This window comes from Heptranchias perlo, chromosome 18, assembly GCF_035084215.1.
Source record: "Heptranchias perlo isolate sHepPer1 chromosome 18, sHepPer1.hap1, whole genome shotgun sequence".
Classification (NCBI taxonomy): domain Eukaryota; kingdom Metazoa; phylum Chordata; class Chondrichthyes; order Hexanchiformes; family Hexanchidae; genus Heptranchias; species Heptranchias perlo.
Genome location: NC_090342.1, coordinates 57,490,427 through 57,515,922, shown reverse-complemented (window position 1 = coordinate 57,515,922; position 25,496 = coordinate 57,490,427). Strand labels below are relative to the sequence as shown.

The 25,496-nt window shown below is 61.5% G+C and overlaps 1 protein-coding gene across 5 annotated transcripts in view; it reads right to left on the bottom strand.

Moving 5' to 3' along the window:
- Positions 1-25,496, bottom strand: part of LOC137334891 (haloacid dehalogenase-like hydrolase domain-containing 5) — a 38,494-nt gene that overhangs the window by 2,459 nt on the left and 10,539 nt on the right. Inside the window, exons 4-7 of one of the 5 annotated variants that reach the window (XM_067999957.1) lie at positions 22,273-22,366; positions 15,524-15,557; positions 14,978-15,149; positions 5,385-5,573 (exon numbers count right to left, since the gene is read on the bottom strand). In XM_067999957.1, the coding sequence (XP_067856058.1) occupies positions 5,385-5,573; positions 14,978-15,149; positions 15,524-15,557; positions 22,273-22,366 (489 nt within the window). Of the gene's footprint in view, positions 1-5,384; positions 5,574-14,977; positions 15,153-15,523; positions 15,558-22,272; positions 22,367-25,496 lie in introns of all 5 variants that reach the window. The other 4 variants (XM_067999956.1, XM_067999958.1, XM_067999960.1 and 1 more) reach the window with 4 other exon arrangements.

Below are 25,496 nucleotides of genomic sequence, written 5' to 3'. Positions count from 1 at the left end.
CTCCCTCTACACTGTCCCATCAAACACTCCCAGGGCAGGTACAGGGTTAGATACAGAGTAAAGCTCCCTCTACATAAGAGGGTAGTCATGATGTGGAGATGCCGGTGATGGACTGGGGTTGACAATTGTAAACAATTTTACAACACCAAGTTATAGTCCAGCAATTTTATTTTAAATTCACAAGCTTTCGGAGGCTTCCTCCTTCGTCAGGTGAACGATGTGAAAATGAAATCCTCGAAATGAAATCGCATTTATAATTCACAGAACAATGCTTGGTGATTACAGACAGTTTTTTCAACTGCCCGTTGCCAAGGCAATCAGTGTGCAGACAGACAGGTGTTACCTGCCAGGTCTCAGAATATACAAATCACCAAAAAAAAACAACAAACAAAAAAAAACAGAGATAGAGAGGTAGAATCATACGTTGCAGGAAAGGATGCCCCAGAGCATCGTACATTGGCGAGACCATGCAGACGCTGCGACAACGGATGAACGGACACCGCGCAACAATCGCCAAACTGGAGGGTTCCCTCCCAGTCGGGGAACACTTCAGCAGTCAAGGACATTCAGCCACCGACCTTCGGGTAAGCGTACTCCAAGGTGGCCTTCGAGACACACGACAACGCAAAATCGTCGAGCAGAAATTGATAGCCAAGTTCCGCACCCATGAGGACGGCCTCAACCGGGATCTTGGGTTCATGTCACGCTACACGTTACCCCACCAGCGAACAAATGTTATCTGTGTTTAATATAACGGGTCAGTTGCTGTCTTTTCTATGTTTCTACCTCTCTATCTCTGTTTTTTTTTGTTTGTTTTTTTTGGTGATTTGTATATTCTGAGACCTGGCAGGTAACACCTGTCTGTCTGCACACTGATTGCCTTGGCAACAGGCAGTTGAAAAAACTGTCTGTAATCACCAAGCATTGTTCTGTGAATTTCCCACTGCTGTTCTATCTCTTTGTCAACAATTTCTTTCCAGTTTACCTTCCCTAGTGTCATTCTCATCCCCTCAAAATTCACTTTTTTCCAATCTATTATCTTGGTCTCTGTCTCACTTATGTCTTTTTCAATCATTATTTTAAACCTTATTATGTTATGATCGCTATTGCCTAGAGGTTCCCCTACACTTACTTCTCATATCTGCTCTGGTTCATTTCCCATTACTAGATCCAGCAGTGATTCCTCTCTTGTTCGGCTTCTCACATACTGGGTAAGATCCTGTACACACTGTAAAAACTCCATTCCTTTTTCCCTTTCCCCACCTATTGCCAGTTTATTTGGGGGGAGTTGAAATTTCCCATGATTATTATTCGATGTTTTTTACTCATTTCATACATTTGTCTACATATTTCATCCTCCACTCCCCTTCCACTATTAGGTGGTCTGTAGAATATCCCTGTGAACGTGATCGATCCCTCCTTATCCTTTGCCTCAATCTATCTGGATTCTGTTTCTATCTTCATGTTATGTCCCTTTCTCCTACTGCCATTATGTTGTCTCTAATTAGTACAGCTAACCCCCCCTTCCTTCCCTGACCTTTCTAAATACATTATATCCTACAATATTTAACTGCTGGTCCTGTTCTTTATGTGACCGTGTTTCAGTTATCCCCACCACATCTGGCTCCTTGCGACCAATTCTTGCCTCCAGTTCCCCCGTTTTGTTTCAGATGCTGTGCTCATTGTTTTACAGGCAATTTAATTTGCTTTTATTAATCGTTCCTCTCGCTTTATTTTTAACAGTCATCTTAAACTCATGTTCTATAATTGTATCTGTTCCCTGACCGTTTATGTTCCCCTTATTCCTTACCTCAGTCTGACCTTTACTCTCCTCTCCTATTTCTTTCATCTTCAGGCTTATGTTATCTTCACCAGAATCCCTCCCCCTGTCTTACTAGTTTAACGTCTAACCAAAGCCCTATTTATCCTTTCTGCTAGGACCTTGGTCCCACTCTGGTTCAGGTGGTGCCCGTCCCAAATGTCCAGCTCCTTCCTGTCCCAGTACTGGTGCCAGTGTCCCAAGAAATGGAACCCCTCCTTCCCACACCACTCCTTCAGCCACGTGTTCACCTTCCTGAACTGTCTGTCCCTAAGCCAATTAGCACATGGCTCATGCAGTAATCCCGAGATTACCAGCCATGGTAATTACCGTCCTGTTTTTTTAATTTAGTTCCTAACTTCTGATATTCTCTTAGCAGGACCTCCTTTTTTTCCCCTTTTTCTTCCCTATGTCATTGGAAAGGATGTGATAACAGAACACTTGGAGGGCATTAATGGGATTGGATAAAGTCAGCATGGGTTAATGAAAGGGAAATCATGCTTAACAAATCTACTGGAGTATTTTGAGGATGTAACTAGTGGAATAGATAGGGGAGAACCAGTGGATGTGGTGTACTTGGATTTTCAGAAGGCTTTTGATAAGGTCCCACACAAGAGGTTAGTGTGCAAAATTAAAGCACATGGGATTGGGGGGAATATACTGGCATAGATTGAGAATTTGTTGACAGACAGGAAACAGAGAGTAGGAATAAACAGGTCTTTTTCGGGGTGACAGGCAGTGGCTAGTGGGGTATCGCAGGGATCAGTGCTTGGGCTCCAGCTATTCACAATACATAGCAATGATTTGGATGAGGGAACTAAATGTAACATTTCCAAGTTTGTAGACGACACAAAGCTGGGGTGGAATGTGAGCTGTGAGGAGGATGCAAAGAGGCTCCAATGTGATTTAGACAAGTTGGGTGAGTGGGCAAGAACATGGCAGATGCAGTATAATGTGGATAAATGTGAGGTTATCCACTTTGGTTGTAAAAACAGAAAGGCAGATTATTATCTGAATGGTGATAGATTGGGAAAAGGGGAGGTGCAACGAGACCAGGGTGTCCTTGTACACCAGTCGCTGAAAGCGAGCATTCAGGTGCAGCAAGCAGTTAGGAAGGCGAATGGTATGTTGGCCTTCATTGCAAGAGGATTTGAGTACAGGAGCAGGGATGTCTTACTGCAGTTATACAGGGCCTTGGTGAGACCACATCTGAAGTATTGTGTGCAGTTTTGGTCTCCTTATCTGAGGAAGGATGTCCTTGCCATGGAGGGAGTGCAACGAAGATTTACCAGACTGATTTCTGGGATGGCAGGACTGACGTATGAGGAGAGATTGGGTTGACTAGGCCTACATTCACTAGAGTTTAGAAGAATGAGAGGTGATCTCATCGAAACATATAAAATTCTAACAGGACTAGACAGACTAGATGCAGGGAGGATGTTCCCGATGGCTGGGGAGTCCAGAATCAGGGGTCAAAGTCTCAGGATACGGGGAATGCCATTTAGAACCAAGATGAGGAGAACTTTCTTCACTCAGAGGGTGGTGAACCTGTGGAATTCTCTACCACAGAAGGCTGTGGAGGCCAAGTCATTAGATGTATTCAAGAAGGAGATAGATATATTTCTTAATGCTAAAGGGATCAAGGGATATCAAGAAAAAGCGGGGACAGGGTACTGAGTTAGACGATCAGCCATGATTATTTTGAATGGCGGAGCAGGCCCGAAGGGCCGACTCTTGTTGCTATAGTCCCAACATGGACCACGACAAATGGATCTTCCCCCTTCCTTTCCAAGTTCCTCTGAGATATCCTTTACCTTGGTACCAGGTAGGCAACACACCCTCCAGGACTCTCAGGCACGACTACAGAGGACACTATCCATCCCCCTGATTATCGAATCCCCTATGACTACAACCTTTCTATTCTGATCTTCGCCCCCACCCCCCGTCCCGCCCGGCCCCCCACCCTTGGACTACCTCCTGCTCCACGATGACATGGTTAGCATTCTGGCCATCCTCCCTGCAGCCTTCATCCTTATCCTCATAGGTATCAAGTACCTCGTACCTGTTGGATGGGACCAGTGTCTGTGGGACCTCCTTCTCTACCTCCCCAAGGTTCCCCTTACCCTGCTGACTGACAGTCAGACTCTCCGTGGCGGGAGTGACGAGGGGATGGGGAGGCCCTGTCGGTGGGAGTGACGAGGGGATGGGGAGGCCCTGTCGGTGGGAGTGAGGAGGGGATGGGGAGGCCCTGTCGGTGGGCGTGAGGAGGGGATGGGGAGGCCCTGTCGGTGGGCGTGAGGAGGGGATGGGGAGGCCCTGTCGGTAGGAGTGAGGAGGGGATGGGGAGGCCCTGTCGGTGGGAGTGACGAGGGGATGGGGAGGCCCTGTCGGTGGGAGTGAGGAGGGGATGGGGAGGCCCTGTCGGTGGGAGTGAGGAGGGGATGGGGAGGCCCTGTCGGTGGGAGTGACGAGGGGATGGGGAGGCCCTGTCGGTGGGAGTGACGAGGGGATGGGGAGGCCCTGTCGGTGGGCGTGAGGAGGGGATGGGGAGGGCCTGTCGGTGGGAGTGAGGAGGAGATGGGGAGGCCCTGTCGGTGGGCGTGAGGAGGGGATGGGGAGGGCCTGTCGGTGGGAGTGAGGAGGAGATGGGGAGGCCCTGTCGGTAGGAGTGAGGAGGAGATGGGGAGGCCCTGTCGGTAGGAGTGAGGAGGAGATGGGGAGGCCCTGTCGGTAGGAGTGAGGAGGGGATGGGGAGGCCCTGTCGGTGGGAGTGAGGAGGAGATGGGGAGGCCCTGTCGGTAGGAGTGAGGAGGGGATGGGGAGGCCCTGTCGGTGGGAGTGAGGAGGAGATGGGGAGGCCCTGTCGGTAGGAGTGAGGAGGGGATGGGGAGGCCCTGTCGGTGGGAGTGAGGAGGGGATGGGGAGGCCCTGTCGGTAGGAGTGAGGAGGGGATGGGGAGGCCCTGTCGGTAGGAGTGAGGAGGAGATGGGGAGGCCCTGTCGGTGGGAGTGAGGAGGGGATGGGGAGGCCCTGTCGGTGGGAGTGAGGAGGGGATGGGGAGGCCCTGTCGGTGGGAGTGAGGAGGGGATGGGGAGGCCCTGTCGGTGGGAGTGAGGAGGAGATGGGGAGGCCCTGTTGGTAGGAGTGAGGAGGAGATAGCAGATGGGAGGTTTTTTCCTGGAAATCAGTAAGACAGACTGGCGGTAATGAAGAAAGCCAGAGTGATGCTGTCAGAGGGTGGTACCCCTCTGCCTCAGTGGGGAAATGCTTGTTGCTGAGCAACAGAACAGGGAGCTCCTGACTTTGATCCCTGATCTATGTTGAGTTAAGGGACTGGAGATGGGGCAGCTGTGGGGTAACTTTAACTGCCCTCAATGTCCCTGGGGTGAGGAGTGCTCCTCATTCTCTCATGGGAAGATCATGTGTGTGAAGGTGGGGATTGGGCCTGGCTCGAGGCAGCTTCGCTGTCACATGGCAGAGGTGGTAGAGGGACTCCAGAGCCGAGAACGGTCGGTACCTGCAGGAGAGGGATGTAAAAGAAATGAAGAGCATTGTTTAAACATACCCAATAGCGTAAAGCCGGCAGACAGGAGCATCCAATCCCCTGCTCTCACCCAGCTTCCGGACCAGGCAGTCGGCATAGTTGTACGTGATGATACTCGGTTTGCCGATCAAGGCCTTGTACTTCAAGTCCTTCCCGGTAATCTTCTTGTAAATATTCTCCAGACACACCAGGAACGTGCCATGGCCAAACCTACAAATGAAAATTGCTGGATGAATTTTTGGGCTTGGGTAGTTCCGCGATGTGTGTGTACACTCACTGCCGGATGGAAACTCTGCTCACAGTGCACTGAACTGAGACAACACAATGTGACACAAATGGACTCTCTGTGGTGTCTTCAATCTCAGCTTACTTGTAACCGCATGTTTACTTGTAGGCCAAATGTTATTGTGCTGAGTAAGGAGATTGTTCCATCCTTTACGAGGAGTCCTGCAGTCTGTAAGACTGGTTTGTTGGATAGTTACAGACTCCCGGTGTTGGGTCTCACCCATACTGCTGGCTCGTATCTTTCTATTTGTGAATAAACCTGCTTGACAAGTTACAAAAAGCCTGATGTAAATATGATCTGTCTTGTGAAGTGATGAGGGCTGTTCCACAGTATTGCACGTTAACAATAAACGGGTCAGTGGTTTGCCCTGAGTGAGTCGTGCCCAGACACCGGGCGGTCAGTGGTTTGCCCTGCAGTGAGCCGTGCCCAGACACCGGGCGGTCAGTGGTTTGCCCTGAGTGAGTCGTGCCCAGACACCGGGCGGTCAGTTGGCTAAGATCCAGTGTGTTCCTTTTCGGGCTTATTTGGATCTGAGCGGACTGGAACGCTGGCCGCGACCTCGTGCGCTCGCAAAGTGCGGACTTTGCTGTGATTGGTCGTTTGTGTGCTGGCTCCGCCCCTAAATTTGCATAAGGACCACATCAACACTGCAATGGCAGGGAAGGGCACCCGGGCAGTCGGCCATGGTGTGCCAAACACCGTCAGGGTGACGGTAACGACAGTCGAATGTGTTTCGCCAGTGGATCGGGAGGTTTTCGTCAAACGCGTTCTGCTCGACTGCTGTGGATTCAAAGCGACGGACATCTTCTGCCTCCAGGATTTCCCTCGAAGCGGACATTTTGACGTCACCTTCAAGACCGTCGCTGGATGCCAGAAGCTTCTTCAAGTCTTCAAGGAGAAGGGGAGCGTCGGACTGCTGGCCATGCTCGCTGCGGAGCCGCTCTTCACCCTCCCAACGCAGAGGAATCGCAAGCTGATTGTCCACATGTACAACCCACACGTCCCGGTCGCCGATGTGCTGACGTTCCTCGCCAGATACGTCGACGGGGCGCAGAACAGCGTCGACGTCACCGACCAGTTTGGGATCTGGACCAGCAAGAGGGAGGTCACGGCAACGTTGAGACTGGACGCCCACGACAACATCGTCCACCCTCCCTCCAGCTTCGCCATCGGAGGAAGTCGAGGATACATCACGTACGTGGGGCAGCCCAGAGTCTGTCGCACCTGCGGCAAATCCGGCCATTTGGCGAACACCTGCACTGCAACCGTCTGCAAGAACTGCAAGCAGGAAGGACACCAGACTAAGGACTGCAAGGAGAGCAAGCGCTGCAACCTGTGCGGGCTGGAAGGCCATCTCGACAGGGTCTGCCCCGAACGCAACCTCAGCTATGCCCAGGCGACCAAGAACAACACAGCGGAGGAGGAGGGGGCAACAAGCAAGGATGCCCCAAAGAAGGCCAAGAGTCAGCGCCCGGCCGCGACCTCCTCCAAGAAGCCCCTAGCCCAGGAAAACAATGAACGAGGAAAGGGTCAAGCCGAAAACTGCCAGACCCCGACACCCAGCTCCGAGCCTCCCCACCAGACGACAGAGTCCATGGACGAGGAGGCAGCAGAGGGAGGATGGCAGCTGGTGGTCAAAAAAAAACCAAAAAGAAGCCAGAGAAAAGGAAACAAGCCCCTGCCGACACTACACCAGGGGTTAAAAGAGCACTCGAGTCGCAGTCGGACTGCAGCGACTACCCCGAGTCTGACGAGGAGGGACGACAGGAGCGAAGTGGTCAGCCGTCCCACCGAAAGCGGCAAAATACCCAAGGTGACCCCGACGCGATCGGCAGCCCCCATCTCCAGAACACTGGGAGCGACAACGCCTCCAGCACCCTCCAGCTCCGGGAAGCCGGCAGCAGCACAGTGCCCAGCGCACACCAGCTCCGGGACACCGGGAGCAGCACCGCAGAGAGCGAAGACCAGCTCCGGGAAACCGGGAGAAGCGACAACGAGGAGCCCCAACCGATCGAGGATCGCACGGACTCTTCACCCGACACCAGACCGCCGATGTCACCCCGGCGGAACGACGACCCCCTCTCTGAGGCAGAACAGAACTCGTACCTCAGCTCAGGGATCGTGGAACACTTTACACAGATCACCTATATGCAGAAACACGGCCAAGAGCTGGAAACAGCAAGCGGACTGACGGGTGAGACTTTAAACAGTTGTTAAAATGGGTCTGAAAGTCGCATCCATTAACGTGCGTAGCGTTAAAAGCACTACGCGATGTGTGTCGACCTTGGACTACCTGGCCAAGGTCAAGAGCGACCTGCTGTTCTTACAGGAGTGCGGCCTGCCGCATCTCAGCAATTACAGGCAATGGTCGCAGCGCTGGGCCCACGGGCCGTCTATCTGGTCGGGAGGCAACGATAACCGTGCCTCCGGCCTGGGGATTCTGCTGCGGGGGGGCAACTTCACCATCACCGAAGTAAAGGAGGTGGTGGGGGGCCGTCTCCTCGTAGCAGACGTAATGTACAAAAACGCTCCGCTCCGGCTGATCAACGTGTACGCCCCGGCTCTGAAGGACGAGCGGCTGGCCGTCTTCCAGCAGCTCCCACTGCTGCTGGCGACGTCCAAGCCGGTCATTCTCGGCGGTGACTTCAACTGCATCATCGATGCGGCTGGACGATCCGGCAGAGCCGACAGCAAACTGGACGCCACGTCCAAGCTCCTGATGGAAGCGGTGAAAGACGCCAAGCTGTGCGACGTCTTCAGCAACCCTGCAGACGGAGCGGCGCGTCAATACACCTGGTCCAGACCAGACGGGTCCGTCCGTTCCAGGATAGACTTCCTGTTTGTATCCCCGAAGCTCAAGGTCAGATCCACCAAGGTCACACCGGTGTTCTTCTCTGACCACTGCCTCCTCCTGGCCGACTGTGACTGACAGGACGATCAGAGAGTGGGCAGGGGGACATGGAAGCTGAACGTGAAACTGTTGACCCCGGGAAACATTGAGGAACTGACGAGGGATTACAAAGGTTGGAGAACCGTAAAGCCCCTCTTTGATTCCCCAGTGCACTGGTGGGAAGCCATCAAGGCGAACATCAAGAGGTTCTTCATCCTCAAAGGTGTTCAGAAGGCGAGAGAGAGGCAGAGGGAAACGTCCCGACTCCAGAAAAGCATGCAGAATCTTCTCCTGCTGCAGTCGATGGAGATCGATGTCGGGGAGGAACTCAGAGAGGTGAAGGACCAGCAAGCCTCGCTCTTTGCCTCCGAGGCCTCCAAGATCATCTTCCGGTCCAGAGTCCGCTCCGTGGAGCAGGACGAGACTTGCTCGCGCTTCTTCTTCCAAAAGGTGCACAGAGAGAGCTCTGTGATCAGCAGCCTGAAGGAAGAGAACGGCTCGGTCACGTCCTCGCAGCCCGACATACTGAGGATCTGCAAATCCTTTTATGCCGGACTGTACGACGCGAAGCCCACAGACAGCGCGGCCTCCCACTCCTTCTTGTCGTCTATCACGGAGGTTCTAGACGACAGCGAGCGGGAGAGTCTGGATCACCCGCTAACTCTGGACGAACTGACAAAGGCCGTCCGATCCTTCGAGAAGAGTAAGACTCCCGGAAGCGACGGCTTACCGATGGAGTTGTACTCGGCTCTGTGGGACTGGATAGGCCCAGACCTGCTGGAAGTGTACGGGGGTATGCTTCTGGCAGGCAGCATGTCAGACTCCATGAGGAAAGGCATCATCACCCTCATCTACAAACGGAAGGGGGAGAGGGAAGAAATCAAAAATTGTCGACCCATCTCACTACTTAACGTGGACTACAAAATTCTGTCCAAGGTCATCGCCAATCGGGTCAAGTCAGCCCTGGAGGTGGTGATCCACCCCGATCAGACCTGCACCGTACCTGGCAGGAAGATCTCTGATAGCCTGGCGCTACTCAGGGATACGATTGCCTACGTACAGGACAGGGGGATGAACACCTGCCTGATCAGCCTGGACCAGGAGAAGGCCTTTGACAGAATATCCCACACGTACATGATGGACGTGCTCTCCAAAATGGGGTTTGGGGAGGGAATCCGCAATTGGATCCAACTGCTCTACACAAACATCAGTAGCGCAGTTTCAATCAACGGGTGGGAATCAGAAAGCTTTCCGATCAAATCTGGAGTCAGGCAGGGCTGTCCTCTCTCCTCCGTCTTGTTCGTGTGTTTGCATCGAACCCTTTGCCGAGTCCATCAGGAGGGATGCGGGCATAAGAGGGGTGACGATCCCAGGCAGCGGAGGCACTCAGGTCAAGGCCTCCCTGTACATGGATGACGTCGCCGTCTTTTGCTCGGATCAGCTCTCGGTCCGCAGATTGATGAGCATCTGCGACCAGTTCGAACTGGCCTCGGGGGCCAGGGTAAATCGTAGCAAGAGCGAGGCCATGTTCTTTGGGAACTGGACCGACCGATCCTTTGTCCCCTTCACCGTCAGGTCGGATTACCTGAAGGTGCTGGGGATCTGGTTCGGGGGGGCCGGGGCGTGCACCAAAAACTGGGAGGAGCGTATCTCCAAGGTTAAGCAGAAACTGGGACTGTGGCATCAACGATCCCTCTCGATCGTGGGCAAGAACCTGGTCATCAGGTGCGAGGTGCTCTCGGTGTTGCTGTACGTGGCGCAGGTCTGGCCCATACCTCGCTCCTGCGCCGCGACAGTCACCCGAGCCATCTTCCACTTTGTCTGGAGATCAAAAATGGACCGTGTCCGCAGGGTCACGATGTACAAATCTCCAGAGAAAGGGGGGAAAGGCATGCCCAACGTGGCCCTCATCCTGATGGCCACCTTTGTGTGCGGCTGCATCAAACTGTGCATAGACCCTCAGTACGCAAACACAAAGTGTCACTACGTGCTGAGGTTCTACCTGTCCCCGGTGTTGAGAAGGATGGGCCTGGCCACGCTGCCACGGAACGCTCCGTCCAGTTGGACCGTTCCGCCCCACCTGTCCTTCGTGGAAAGGTTTGTGCAGGAAAACACCTTTGACCACAAGGCGATCAGCAAGTGGTCTGCACGTAACGTCCTCGAGACCCTGCGGGAAAAGGAGATGGTGGATCCTGTCGGTTGGTTCCCCGAGCAGACTGTCAATGTCATTTGGCAGAACGCCTCATCGCCAGAGCTTTCAAACAAGCACCAAGACCTAGCTTGGCTGGTGGTGAGAAGGGCCCTTCCCGTCAGATCCTTCATGCACTCCCGGACTCTCAGCGCCACCGCGCGCTGTCCCAGAGGAGGCTGCGGTGGAGACGAGACCGTCACCCATCTCCTTCTGGAATGTGCCTTTGCAAAGAAGGTCTGGAGAGAGATGCAGTGGTATCTGTCCAGGTTCGTCCCGAGCAGTTCCGTAACACAGGTTTCTGTGCTCTACGGGCTGTTCCCGGGGACGCACACTGAGACGGACATCAGCTGCTGCTGGAAGACCATCAACTCGGTGAAAGACGCCCTTTGGTCTGCCCGAAACTTGCTGGTCTTCCAGCACAAGGAGCTGTCCTCGACCGAATGTTGCAGACTGGCACATTCCAAGGTCCAGGACTACGTGCTGAGGGACGCACTGAGGATGGGTGCGGCCGCCGCAAAGGCCCTGTGGGGAAAGGCAACCGTTTGGAGCCTTCCCGCCATTGTAAACCGAGGGGCTGCAATCAGGGAAAAACCCCCTCGGGCAGAATGTAAAATTCAAATTGCTGTAATGTACCTGTAATGAATCTGAAATGGACCAGAAATGAATCTGTAAGCAATAATCTGTGTTGAGTATGATGCAATGAGACACCCTAGAGTGTCATGAACTGCAATGATGTCCAATGTGTTCATTGTACTGCACTTAACGTAACCTGCAAATTGTATAATCTGTATTGTGTACGTTTGGAAAGTGATATGACAACTGTATTGTATGTACTGCTGCAAATTTTATGAATAAAGTATATTTTTTGAAAAAAAAAGGTCAGTGGTTTGCCCTGCAGTGAGCCCTGCCCAGATACCGGGCAGTCAGTGGTTTGCCCTGCAGTGAGCCCTGCCCAGATACCGGGCAGTCAGTGGTTTGCCCTGCAGTGAGCCCTGCCCAGACACCAGGCGGTCAGTGGTTTGCCCTGCAGTGAGCTGTGCCCAGACACCGGGCGGTCAGTGGTTTGCCCTGCAGTGAATCGTGCCCAGACACCGGGCGGTCAGTGGTTTGCCCTGCAGTGAGCCGTGCCCAGACACCGGGCGGTCAGTGGTTTGCCCTGCAGTGAGCTGTGCCCAGACACCGGGCGGTCAGTGGTTTGCCCTGCAGTGAGCTGTGCCCAGATACCGGGCAGGTCAGGCCAGCCCACACAAGCTGCATTTTGTGCTGACAATGAGTAAAATCTTTTAGAAGGCTGGAGATAATTCTCCTCACTGGGACAAATTGCCTCCCCCTTAATCGCACTGAATAGCGAGGCCCAACAAAACACGGCTGAGCCTCAAACTAAAGGTGACTCTTGGCAAGTTGAGGCTGTAATGGAGGAGCAGGAATTTTATATGTTTTTCATTCCTGGTATTTGGATGGTTCTGGATAGGCTGACATTTATTGCCCATCCCCAGTTGCCCTCAGAAGGTGGCAGTGGGCATTCTTGAACCACTGGCAGCAGTTTGCTAAAACTGAGTGGTTTGCTCGGCCACTCCAGAGGGCAGGTAAGAGGGAACCATGTTGGTGTGGGACTGAAGGCACATATCGGCCCAGACTGGATAAGGACAGCAAGTTTGCTTCTCTAATGGACAATATTGAACCAGTTGGGTTTTTACCACAATCCGACAGCTTCATGGTCACTTTTGCTGATACCAGCCTTTTATTTCCAGATTTTTAAGAAGTAAATTGAAATTCTCACTGCTATGGTGGGATTTGAACTCACATTCTCCAGATTATTTGTCCAGGCCTCTATTTTGCTGGACCAGTAACGTAAACCACTCCCCTACCCGTGCAGTCACAGGGACCTGACAGTCCATTCATGAAGTTTGATGATTCCATGGCACACTGCCGGAGAGGATGTGACCCTTCACACTCTCCCTTCTCATCTCAGCTGGGGGCAGTATATCTGGGTGGGAGTCTCGTACCGCAGGGAGAGCGGGGCCTGGGGTCCGGGAGAGCAGGGACCAGGACCGGGACCGGGTCTGGGAGGGTGGAGGTCCGGGAGGGCAGGGAAGTCTCCCCCTCCCCCGCCTTTGTAGTGGGAGAAGAGACTTGTCTGACGATTCACAAACTGATTTTCATTTTGAGACTTGGCAAATGCTCCAGCCCAAAATACTCACTTCCCCCATCCCAAAATACTCACTTCCCCCATCCCAAAATACTCACTTCCCCCATCCCAAAATACTCACTTCCCCCATCCCAAAATACTCACTTCCCCCATCCCAAAATACTCACTTCCCCCATCCCAAAATACTCACTTCCCCCATCCCAAAATACTCACTTCCCCCATCCCAAAATACTCACTTCCCCCATCCCAAAATACTCACTTCCCCCATCCCAAATTACTCACTTCCCCCATCCCAAATTACTCACTTCCCCCATCCCACATGGACACTCGAGCTTTGTAACCTGGGGGTGAGCTGTAGCCTCTGACACATTAACCCCAGATATGCCAGGAGGTCCATGTGACAGCCCCTCTCACCTGGCCATCCACATCAGGTCCATGTGACAGCCCCTCTCACCTGGCCATCCACATCAGGTCCATGTGACAGCCCCTCTCACCTGGCCATCCACATCAGGTCCATGTGACAGCCCCCCTCACCTGGCCATCCACATCAGGTCCATGTGACAGCCCTTCTCACCTGGCCATCCACATCAGGTCCATGTGACAGCCCCCCTCACCTGGCCATCCACATCAGGTCCATGTGACAGCCCCCCCTCACCTGGCCATCCACATCAGGTCCATGTGACAGCCCCCCTCACCTGGCCATCCACATCAGGTCCATGTGACAGCCCCCCTCACCTGGCCATCCACATCAGGTCCATGTGACAGCCCCTCTCACCTGGCCATCCACATCAGGTCCATGTGACAGCCCCTCTCACCTGGCCATCCACATCAGGTCCATGTGACAGCCCCCCCTCACCTGGCCATCCACATCAGGTCCATGTGACAGCCCCCCTCACCTGGCCATCCACATCAGGTCCATGTGACAGCCCCCCTCACCTGGCCATCCACATCAGGTCCATGTGACAGCCCCTCTCACCTGGCCATCCACATCAGGTCCATGTGACAGCCCCTCTCACCTGGCCATCCACATCAGGTCCATGTGACAGCCCCTCTCACCTGGCCATCCACATCAGGTCCATGTGACAGCCCCCCTCACCTGGCCATCCACATCAGGTCCATGTGACAGCCCCCCCTCACCTGGCCATCCACATCAGGTCCATGTGACAGCCCCCCTCACCTGGCCATCCACATCAGGTCCATGTGACAGCCCCTCTCACCTGGCCATCCACATCAGGTCCATGTGACAGCCCCCCTCACCTGGCCATCCACATCAGGTCCATGTGACAGCCCCTCTCACCTGGCCATCCACATCAGGTCCATGTGACAGCCCCCCTCACCTGGCCATCCACATCAGGTCCATGTGACAGCCCCCCTCACCTGGCCATCCACATCAGGTCCATGTGACAGCCCCTCTCACCTGGCCATCCACATCAGGTCCATGTGACAGCCCCCCCTCACCTGGCCATCCACATCAGGTCCATGTGACAGCCCCCCTCACCTGGCCATCCACATCAGGTCCATGTGACAGCCCCCCTCACCTGGCCATCCACATCAGGTCCATGTGACAGCCCCTCTCACCTGGCCATCCACATCAGGTCCATGTGACAGCCCCTCTCACCTGGCCATCCACATCAGGTCCATGTGACAGCCCCCCTCACCTGGCCATCCACATCAGGTCCATGTGACAGCCCCTCTCACCTGGCCATCCACATCAGGTCCATGTGACAGCCCCCCTCACCTGGCCATCCACATCAGGTCCATGTGACAGCCCCTCTCACCTGGCCATCCACATCAGGTCCATGTGACAGCCCCTCTCACCTGGCCATCCACATCAGGTCCATGTGACAGCCCCCCTCACCTGGCCATCCACATCAGGTCCATGTGACAGCCCCTCTCACCTGGCCATCCACATCAGGTCCATGTGACAGCCCCCCTCACCTGGCCATCCACATCAGGTCCATGTGACAGCCCACCTCACCTGGCCATCCACATCAGGTCCATGTGACAGCCCCTCTCACCTGGCCATCCACATCAGGTCCATGTGACAGCCCCCCTCACCTGGCCATCCACATCAGGTCCATGTGACAGCCCCCCTCACCTGGCCATCTGTGCCTCGGCCATCCACATCAGGTCCATGTTACAGGCCAGGATGGGAAGATGTGGATCTGGTACGGTCCTCACGCAGTCTCCCGGGCTCCCATTGGTTAATAGGACATCAATTATCAACTGCAGGTTAGTCTCCCACCTGACGGGTTCTCCAAACAGGATCACTGCTGCAGAAGGGAAACATCCCATTAGCTGCTGATCACAGCCCTTACCCTCATCTGGGACTCTGCAATACTCTGGAGTGAGAGATCAGCAAGGTGTTCCTGGTGTTCTGGGCTAAACCCCTCCAGAACTGATCACCAACTGGAATCTCACTCAACATCATGGTCAGATGACCAATGTGGGAAATGGTGCCACAGTGGGAAGTGTTTTGAAAACGGAATTACACTTGTTGTTGGTTCAGTGTTGAGGGACCTTTCCCCACAGGTACACACAGAGCGATACAGATTAAACAGACATTAATAGTCAATAAATACATGCAAAACAATTCAGATTAAATACAGACACGCAGCAATAAAGTTTATATAAATGTGCTCACCTTCAATCTGAGTGAAATCCTTGGTAGCTGGAGGCTGCAAAACAAAGCAAACAGATTTAACGGCCGTTCGAGTGCATTCTGGGCCAGCATGGATTCCCGCACAAACCCACTGTGCCCTGGAGTGGCAGTGCCTGGCATCTTACCATCACCAGTGCTGCCCTGAGACCTTCCTGATACCAGTGTCCGAGGGAGAGTTACTCCACGGTCTTCTGTGCAACCTCTAGCAATGGGTGTCCAGGTACACCTGGTGAAGACGGGGGCAGGGCAGAGAGGATGATCAGCGGAACTTGGCCCACAGTTTGTACTGCACGGTGAACACTTTTTGCTGCATAAATAATACGTGTTCCTCATGTTGGAAAGTCAGCTCAGAGTTTGAGAGAGAACATGGACAGCAAGGGGGGTGTGCAAACAGATTAAACTGAATTAGGGAAAGGGCCAAAAGAGTGGGTGAAAAGGAAGCAGGGAGGAAGCACGAGGTGGGGTGAAGGGAGTCATCAACGATGGAAAAAGGACGATGGGGTATTGGCAGCAGACCAGTGTCAGTGGAGATAAGGATGTGGGCAGAGACACAGGAAGTGGATTGTTAAGGTGGACAGCTGGAATCAGAATTTGTGGGAATATTGTGATGGGTGAGATGGAGGAACGGTGTAGAAGCTGAAATTGGGGGGGGCGGAGCAGGACGCGGGGGGGGGGCGGAGCAGGACGCGGGGGGGGCGGAGCAGGACGCGGGGGGGGCGGAGCAGGACGCGGGGGGGCGGAGCAGGACGCGGGGGGGGCGGAGCAGGACGCGGGGGGGGGGCGGAGCAGGACGCGGGGGGGGGGCGGAGCAGGACGCGGGGGGGGGGGCGGAGCAGGACGCGGGGGGGGGGCGGAGCAGGACGCGGGGGGGGGGCGGAGCAGGACGCGGGGGGGGGGCGGAGCAGGACGCGGGGGGGGGGCGGAGCAGGACGCGGGGGGGGCGGAGCAGGACGCGGGGGGGGCGGAGCAGGACGCGGGGGGGGGCGGAGCAGGACGCGGGGGGGGCGGAGCAGGACGCGGGGGGGGCGGAGCAGGACGCGGGGGGGCGGAGCAGGACGCGGGGGGGGCGGAGCAGGACGCGGGGGGGGCGGAGCAGGACGCGGGGGGGGCGAGCAGGACGCGGGGGGGGGCGGAGCAGGACGCGGGGGGGGGCGGAGCAGGACGCGGGGGGGGCGGAGCAGGACGCGGGGGGGGGCGGAGCAGGACGCGGGGGGGGGCGGAGCAGGACGCGGGGGGGGGCGGAGCAGGACGCGGGGGGGGGCGGAGCAGGACGCGGGGGGGGGGCGGAGCAGGACGCGGGGGGGGGCGGAGCAGGACGCGGGGGGGGCGGAGCAGGACGCGGGGGGGGGCGGAGCAGGACGCGGGGGGGGGGCGGAGCAGGACGCGGGGGGGGGGCGGAGCAGGACGCGGGGGGGGGCGGAGCAGGACGCGGGGGGGGGGCGGAGCAGGACGCGGGGGGGGGCGGAGCAGGACGCGGGGGGGGGCGGAGCAGGACGCGGGGGGGGCGGAGCAGGACGCGGGGGGGGGGCGGAGCAGGACGCGGGGGGGGCGGAGCAGGACGCGGGGGGGGGCGGAGCAGGACGCGGGGGGGGGCGGAGCAGGACGCGGGGGGGGGGCGGAGCAGGACGCGGGGGGGGGGCGGAGCAGGACGCGGGGGGGGGGCGGAGCAGGACGCGGGGGGGGGCGGAGCAGGACGCGGGGGGGGGCGGAGCAGGACGCGGGGGGGGGCGGAGCAGGACGCGGGGGGGGGCGGAGCAGGACGCGGGGGGGGGCGGAGCAGGACGCGGGGGGGGGCGGAGCAGGACGCGGGGGGGGGCGGAGCAGGACGCGGGGGGGGGCGGAGCAGGACGCGGGGGGGGGCGGAGCAGGACGCGGGGGGGGCGGAGCAGGACGCGGGGGGGGGCGGAGCAGGACGCGGGGGGGCGGAGCAGGACGCGGGGGGGCGGAGCAGGACGCGGGGGGGGCGGAGCAGGACGCGGGGGGGGGCGGAGCAGGACGCGGGGGGGGCGGAGCAGGACGCGGGGGGGGCGGAGCAGGACGCGGGGGGGGCGGAGCAGGACGCGGGGGGGGCGGAGCAGGACGCGGGGGGGCGGAGCAGGACGCGGGCGAGCAGGACGCGGGGGGGCGGAGCAGGACGCGGGGGGGGCGGAGCAGGACGCGGGGGGGGCGGAGCAGGACGCGGGGGGGGCGGAGCAGGACGCGGGGGGGGCGGAGCAGGACGCGGGGGGGGCGGAGCAGGACGCGGGGGGGGCGGAGCAGGACGCGGGGGGGGCGGAGCAGGACGCGGGGGGGGCGGAGCAGGACGCGGGGGGGGCGGAGCAGGACGCGGGGGGGCGGAGCAGGACGCGGGGGGGGCGGAGCAGGACGCGGGGGGGGCGGAGCAGGACGCGGGGGGGGCGGAGCAGGACGCGGGGGGGGCGGAGCAGGACGCGGGGGGGGGGGCGGAGCAGGACGCGGGGGGGGCGGAGCAGGACGCGGGGGGGGCGGAGCAGGACGCGGGGGGGGCGGAGCAGGACGCGGGGGGGGCGGAGCAGGACGCGGGGGGGGCGGAGCAGGACGCGGGGGGGGCGGAGCAGGACGCGGGGGGGGCGGAGCAGGACGCGGGGGGGGCGGAGCAGGACGCGGGGGGGGCGGAGCAGGACGCGGGGGGTGCGGAGCAGGACGCGGGGGGGGCGGAGCAGGACGCGGGGGTGGCGGAGCAGGACGCGGGGGGGGCGGAGCAGGACGCGGGGGGGGCGGAGCAGGACGCGGGGGGGGCGGAGCAGGACGCGGGGGGGGCGGAGCAGGACGCGGGGGGCGAGCAGACCGGGGGGGCGGAGCAGGACGCGGGGGGGGCGGAGCAGGACGCGGGGGGGGCGGAGCAGGACGCGGGGGGGCGGAGCAGGACGCGGGGGGGGCGGAGCAGGACGCGGGGGGGGCGGAGCAGGACGCGGGGGGGGCGGAGCAGGACGCGGGGGGGGCGGAGCAGGACGCGGGGGGGGCGGAGCAGGACGCGGGGGGGGCGGAGCAGGACGCGGGGGGGCGGAGCAGGACGCGGGGGGGGCGGAGCAGGACGCGGGGGGGGGCGGTGCAGGACGCGGGGGGGGGCGGAGCAGGACGCGGGGGGGGCGGAGCAGGACGCGGGGGGGGCGGAGCAGGACGCGGGGGGGGCGGAGCAGGACGCGGGGGGGGCGGAGCAGGACGCGGGGGGGGCGGAGCAGGACGCGGGGGGGGCGGAGCAGGACGCGGGGGGGGCGGAGCAGGACGCGGGGGGGGCGGAGCAGGACGCGGGGGGGGCGGAGCAGGACGCGGGGGGGGCGGAGCAGGACGCGGGGGGGGCGGAGCAGGACGCGGGGGGGGCGGAGCAGGACGCGGGGGGGGGCGGAGCAGGACGCGGGGGGGGCGGAGCAGGACGCGGGGGGGGCGGAGCAGGACGCGGGGGGGGCGGAGCAGGACGCGGGGGGGGCGGAGCAGGACGCGGGGGGGGCGAGCAGGACGCGGGGGGGGCGGAGCAGGACGCGGGGGGGGCGGAGCAGACGCGGGGGGGGCGGAGCAGGACGCGGGGGGGGCGGAGCAGGACGCGGGGGGGGCGGAGCAGGACGCGGGGGGGGCGGAGCAGGACGCGGGGGGGGCGGAGCAGGACGCGGGGGGGGCGGAGCAGGACGCGGGGGGGGCGGAGCAGGACGCGGGGGGGGCGGAGCAGGACGCGGGGGGGGCGGAGCAGGACGCGGGGGGGGCGGAGCAGGACGCGGGGGGGGCGGAGCAGGACGCGGGGGGGGCGGAGCAGGACGCGGGGGGGGCGGAGCAGGACGCGGGGGGGGCGGAGCAGGACGCGGGGGGGGCGGAGCAGGACGCGGGGGGGGCGGAGCAGGACGCGGGGGGGGCGGAGCAGGACGCGGGGGGGGCGGAGCAGGACGCGGGGGGGGCGGAGCAGGACGCGGGGGGGGCGGAGCAGGACGCGGGGGGGGCGGAGCAGGACGCGGGGGGGGCGGAGCAGGACGCGGGGGGGGCGGAGCAGGACGCGGGGGGGGGCGGAGCAGGACGCGGGGGGGGCGGAGCAGGACGCGGGGGGGGCGGAGCAGGACGCGGGGGGGGCGGAGCAGGACGCGGGGGGGGCGGAGCAGGACGCGGGGGGGGCGGAGCAGGACGCGGGGGGGGCGGAGCAGGACGCGGGGGGGGCGGAGCAGGACGCGGGGGGGGCGGAGCCGGAGCGACGCGGGGGGGGCGGAGCAGGACGCGGGGGGGGCGGAGCAGGACGCGGGGGGGGCGGAGCAGGACGCGGGGGGGGCGGAGCAGGACGCGGGGGGGGCGGAGCAGGACGCGGGGGGGGCGGAGCAGGACGCGGGGGGGGCGGAGCAGGACGCGGGGGGGGGCGGAGCAGGACGCGGGGGGGGCGGAGCAGGACGCGGGGGGGGCGGAGCAGGACGCGGGGGGGGCGGAGCAGGACGCGGGGGGGGCGGAGCAGGACGCGGGGGGGGGCGGAGCAGGACGCGGGGGGGGGCGGAGCAGGACGCGGGGGGGGCGGAGCAGGACGCGGGGGGGGCGGAGCAGGACGCGGGGGGGGCGGAGCAGGACGCGGGGGGGGCGGAGCAGGACGCGGGGGGGGGGCGGAGCAGGACGCGGGGGGGGCGGAGCAGGACGCGGGGGGGGCGGAGCAGGACGCGGGGGGGGCGGAGCAGGACGCGGGGGGGGCGGAGCAGGACGCGGGGGGGGCGGAGCAGGACGCGGGGGGGGCGGAGCAGGACGCGGGGGGGGCGGAGCAGGACGCGGGGGGGGCGGAGCAGGACGCGGGGGGGGCGGAGCAGGACGCGGGGGGGGCGGAGCAGGACGCGGGGGGGGCGGAGCAGGACGCGGGGGGGGCGGAGCAGGACGCGGGGGGGGCGGAGCAGGACGCGGGGGGGGCGGAGCAGGACGCGGGGGGGGCGGAGCAGGACGCGGGGGGGGCGGAGCAGGACGCGGGGGGGGGCGGAGCAGGACGCGGGGGGGGCGGAGCAGGACGCGGGGGGGGGCGGAGCAGGACGCGGGGGGGGCGGAGCAGGACGCGGGGGGGCGGAGCAGGACGCGGGGGGGGCGGAGCAGGACGCGGGGGGGGCGGAGCAGGACGCGGGGGGGGCGGAGCAGGACGCGGGGGGGGCGGAGCAGGACGCGGGGGGGGCGGAGCAGGACGCGGGGGGGGCGGAGCAGGACGCGGGGGGGGCGGAGCAGGACGCGGGGGGGGCGGAGCAGGACGCGGGGGGGGGCGGAGCAGGACGCGGGGGGGGCGGAGCAGGACGCGGGGGGGGCGGAGCAGGACGCGGGGGGGGCGGAGCAGGACGCGGGGGGGGCGGAGCAGGACGCGGGGGGGGCGGAGCAGGACGCGGGGGGGGCGGAGCAGGACGCGGGGGGGGCGGAGCAGGACGCGGGGGGGGGCGGAGCAGGACGCGGGGGGGGCGGAGCAGGACGCGGGGGGGGCGGAGCAGGACGCGGGGGGGGCGGAGCAGGACGCGGGGGGGGCGGAGCAGGACGCGGGGGGGGCGGAGCAGGACGCGGGGGGGGCGGAGCAGGACGCGGGGGGGGCGGAGCAGGACGCGGGGGGGGCGGAGCAGGACGCGGGGGGGGCGGAGCAGGACGCGGGGGGGGGCGGAGCAGGACGCGGGGGGGGCGGAGCAGGACGCGGGGGGGGCGGAGCAGGACGCGGGGGGGGCGGAGCAGGACGCGGGGGGGGCGGAGCAGGACGCGGGGGGGGCGGAGCAGGACGCGGGGGGGGCGGAGCAGGACGCGGGGGGGGGGCGGGGATGTTCATTGATGATTGCACAGTGTTCAGTTCCATTCGCAACCCCTCAGTTAATGAAGCAGTCCGAGCCCGCATGCAGCAAGACCTGGACAACATCCGGAGGCTTGGGCTGATAAGTGGCAAGTAACATTCGTGGCAGATAAGTGCCAGGCAATGACCATCTCCAACCACCTCCCCTTGACATTCAACGGCATTACCATCGCTGAATCCCTCACCATCAACATCCTGGGGGTCACCATTGACCAGAAACTTAACTGGACCAGCCATATAAATACTGTGGTTACAAGAGCAGGTCAGAGGCTGGGTATTCTGTGGTGAGTGACTCACCTCCTGACTCCCCAAAGCCTTTCCACCATCTACAAGGCACAAGTCAGGAGTATGATGGAATACTCTCCACTTGCCTGGATGAGTGCAGCTCCAACAACACTCAAGAAGCTCGACACCATCCAGGACAAAGCAGCCCACTTGATTGGCACCCCATCCACCACCTTAAACATTCACTCCCTTCACCACCGGCGCACAGTGGCTGCAGTGTGTACCATCCACAGGATGCACTGCAGCAACTCGCCAAGGCTTCTTCAACAGCACCTCCCAAACCCGCGACCTCTACCATCTAGAAGGACAAGGGCAGCAGGCACATGAGAACAACACCACCTGCACGTTCCCCTCCAAGTCACACACCATCCCAACTTGGAAATATATCGCGGGCGAGGAGGGGGGGGGTGGGCGACGAGCGGGCGAGGAGGGGGCGCGGGTGAGGAGGGGGGGGGTGGGCGACGAGCGGGCGAGGAGGGGGCGCGGGTGAGGAGGGGGCGCGGGCGAGGAGGGGGCACAGTAACTCTCGGTCAGGCTGAGAACATCTCAGTCAGAATAGGCAAGAGATTGATTGTGGGATTGTGGCCTGGCTGATGCTGCTCCAGCCCTGAGCCACTGAATGGTCAGCCGTGTGTAAGGTCAGTGTTTTAAATGCTCCACCTACCAGCTCTTTCGGTCTCCGATTATGATCAACGACATCCAACAAGGGGAATGCCTCTCGAAGCATCTCGATGGTGATCACTCGCTTGAAACCCAGACTGAGGAACCGGACGGTTAAGGAATCCAGCAAAACTCAGAGATAGAGCATATGACCAACAGAAAAAAGGGAAAGAGGTCTCTCACTGAGGGAATATTAGAATATAAACTAATTCAGTTGCAATGGGGGACATCTGTACATTTATTCGATATTCACCACCCCCTCACCTGCATACAAACCATTATAAGCCTCCACTCACAAGGAGGGGCTCTGACGGTGTGGGGGTTATGGGGTGTGTTGGGGGAGGGGCTCTGACGGTGTGGGTTATGGGATGTGTTGGGGGAGGGGCTCTGACGGTGGGGGTTATGGGATGTGTTGGGGGAGGGGCTCTGACGGTGGGGGTTATGGGGTGTGTTGGGGGAGGGGCTCTGACGGTGGGGGTTATGGGATGTGTTGGGGGAGGGGCTCTGACGGTGTGGGGGTTATGGGATGTGTTGGGGGAGGGGCTCTGACGGTGTGGGGGTTATGGGGTGTGTTGGGGGAGGGGCTCTGACGGTGTGGGTTATGGGGTGTGTTGGGGGAGGGGCTCTGACGGTGTGGGGGTTATGGGGTGTGTTGGGGGAGGGGCTCTGACGGTGTGGGGGTTATGGGGTGTGTTGGGGGAGGGGCTCTGACGGTGGGGGTTATGGGTGTGTTGGGGGAGGGGCTCTGACGGTGGGGGTTATGGGGTGTGTTGGGGGAGGGGCTCTGACGGTGGGGGTTATGGGGTGAGTTGGGGGAGGGGCTCTGACGGTGGGGGTTATGGGGTGTGTTGGGGGAGGGGCTCTGACGGTGTGGGGGTTATGGGGTGTGTTGGGGGAGGGGCTCTGACGGTGTGGGGTTATGGGATGTGTTGGGGGAGGGGCTCTGACGGTGGGGGTTATGGGGTGTGTTGGGGAGGGGCTCTGACGGTGGGGGTTATGGGGTGTGTTGGGGGAGGGGCTCTGACGGTGGGGGTTATGGGGTGTGTTGGGGGAGGGGCTCTGACGGTGGGGGTTATGGGGTGTGTTGGGGGAGGGGCTCTGACGGTGGGGGTTATGGGATGTGTTGGGGGAGGGGCTCTGACGGTGGGGGTTATGGGATGTGTTGGGGGAGGGGCTCTGACGGTGGGGGTTATGGGGTGTGTTGGGGGAGGGGCTCTGACGGTGGGGGTTATGGGATGTGTTGGGGGAGGGGCTCTGACGGTGGGGGTTATGGGGTGTGTTGGGGGAGGGCTCTGACGGTGTGGGGGTTATGGGGTGTGTTGGGGGAGGGGCTCTGACGGTGGGGGTTATGGGGTGTGTTGGGGGAGGGGCTCTGACGGTGGGGGTTATGGGGTGTGTTGGGGGAGGGGCTCTGACGGTGTGGGGTCATGGGGTGTGTTGGGGGAGGGGCTCTGACGGTGGGGGTTATGGGGTGTGTTGGGGGAGGGGCTCTGACGGTGTGGGGGTTATGGGGTGTGTTGGGGGAGGGGCTCTGACGGTGTGGGGGTTATGGGGTGTGTTGGGGGAGGGGCTCTGACGGTGGGGGTTATGGGGCGTGTTGGGGGAGGGGCTCTGACGGTGGGGGTTATGGGGTGTGTTGGGGGAGGGGCTCTGACGGTGGGGGTTATGGGGTGTGTTGGGGGAGGGCTCTGACGGTGGGGGTTATGGGATGTGTTGGGGGAGGGGCTCTGACGGTGTGGGGTTATGGGGTGTGTTGGGGGAGGGGCTCTGACGGTGGGGGTTATGGGGCGTGTTGGGGGAGGGGCTCTGACGGTGGGGGTTATGGGGTGTGTTGGGGGAGGGGCTCTGACGGTGGGGGTTATGAGGTGTGTTGGGGGAGGGGCTCTGACGGTGGGGGTTATGGGGTGTGTTGGGGGAGGGGCTCTGACGGTGGGGGTTATGGGGTGTGTTGGGGGAGGGGCTCTGACGGTGTGGGGTTATGGGGTGTGTTGGGGGGAGGGGCTCTGACGGTGTGGGGGTTATGGGTGTGTTGGGGGAGGGGCTCTGACGGTGTGGGTTATGGGGTGTGTTGGGGGAGGGGCTCTGACGGTGTGGGGTTATGGGGTGTGTTGGGGGAGGGGCTCTGACGGTGGGGGTTATGGGGTGTGTTGGGGGACGGGCTCTGACGGTGGGGGTTATGGGGTGTGTTGGGGGAGGGGCTCTGACGGTGGGGGTTATGGGGTGTGTTGGGGGAGGGGCTCTGACGGTGGGGGTTATGGGTGTGTTGGGGGAGGGGCTCTGACGGTGGGGGTTATGGGGTGTGTTGGGGGAGGGGCTCTGACGGTGGGGGTTATGGGGTGTGTTGGGGGAGGGGCTCTGACGGTGGGGGTTATGGGGTGTGTTGGGGGAGGGGCTCTGACGGTGGGGGTTATGGGGTGTGTTGGGGGAGGGGCTCTGACGGTGTGGGTTATGGGGTGTGTTGGGGGAGGGGCTCTGACGGTGGGGGTTATGGGGTGTGTTGGGGGAGGGGCTCTGACGGTGGGGGTTATGGGGTGTGTTGGGGGAGGGGCTCTGACGGTGGGGGTTATGGGGTGTGTTGGGGGAGGGGCTCTGACGGTGTGGGGGTTATGGGGTGTGTTGGGGGAGGGGCTCTGACGGTGGGGGTTATGGGGTGTGTTGGGGGAGGGGCTCTGACGGTGTGGGGGTTATGGGGTGTGTTGGGGGAGGGGCTCTGACGGTGTGGGGTTATGGGGTGTGTTGGGGGAGGGGCTCTGACGGTGGGGGTTATGGGGTGTGTTGGGGGAGGGGCTCTGACGGTGGGGGTTATGAGGTGTGTTGGGGGAGGGGCTCTGACGGTGGGGGTTATGGGGTGTGTTGGGGGAGGGACTCTGACGGTGTGGGGTTATGGGGTGAGTTGGGGGAGGGGCTCTGACGGTGGGGGTTATGGGGTGTGTTGGGGGGAGGGGCTCTGACGGTGGGGGTTATGGGGTGTGTTGGGGGAGGGACTCTGACGGTGTGGGGTTATGGGGTGAGTTGGGGGAGGGGCTCTGACGGTGGGGGTTATGGGGTGTGTTGGGGGGAGGGGCTCTGACGGTGGGGGTTATGGGGTGTGTTGGGGGAGGGGCTCTGACGGTGTGGGGTTATGGGGTGTGTTGGGGGAGGGGCTCTGACGGTGGGGGTTATGGGGTGTGTTGGGGGAGGGGCTCTGACGGTGGGGGTTATGGGGTGTGTTGGGGGAGGGGCTCTGAC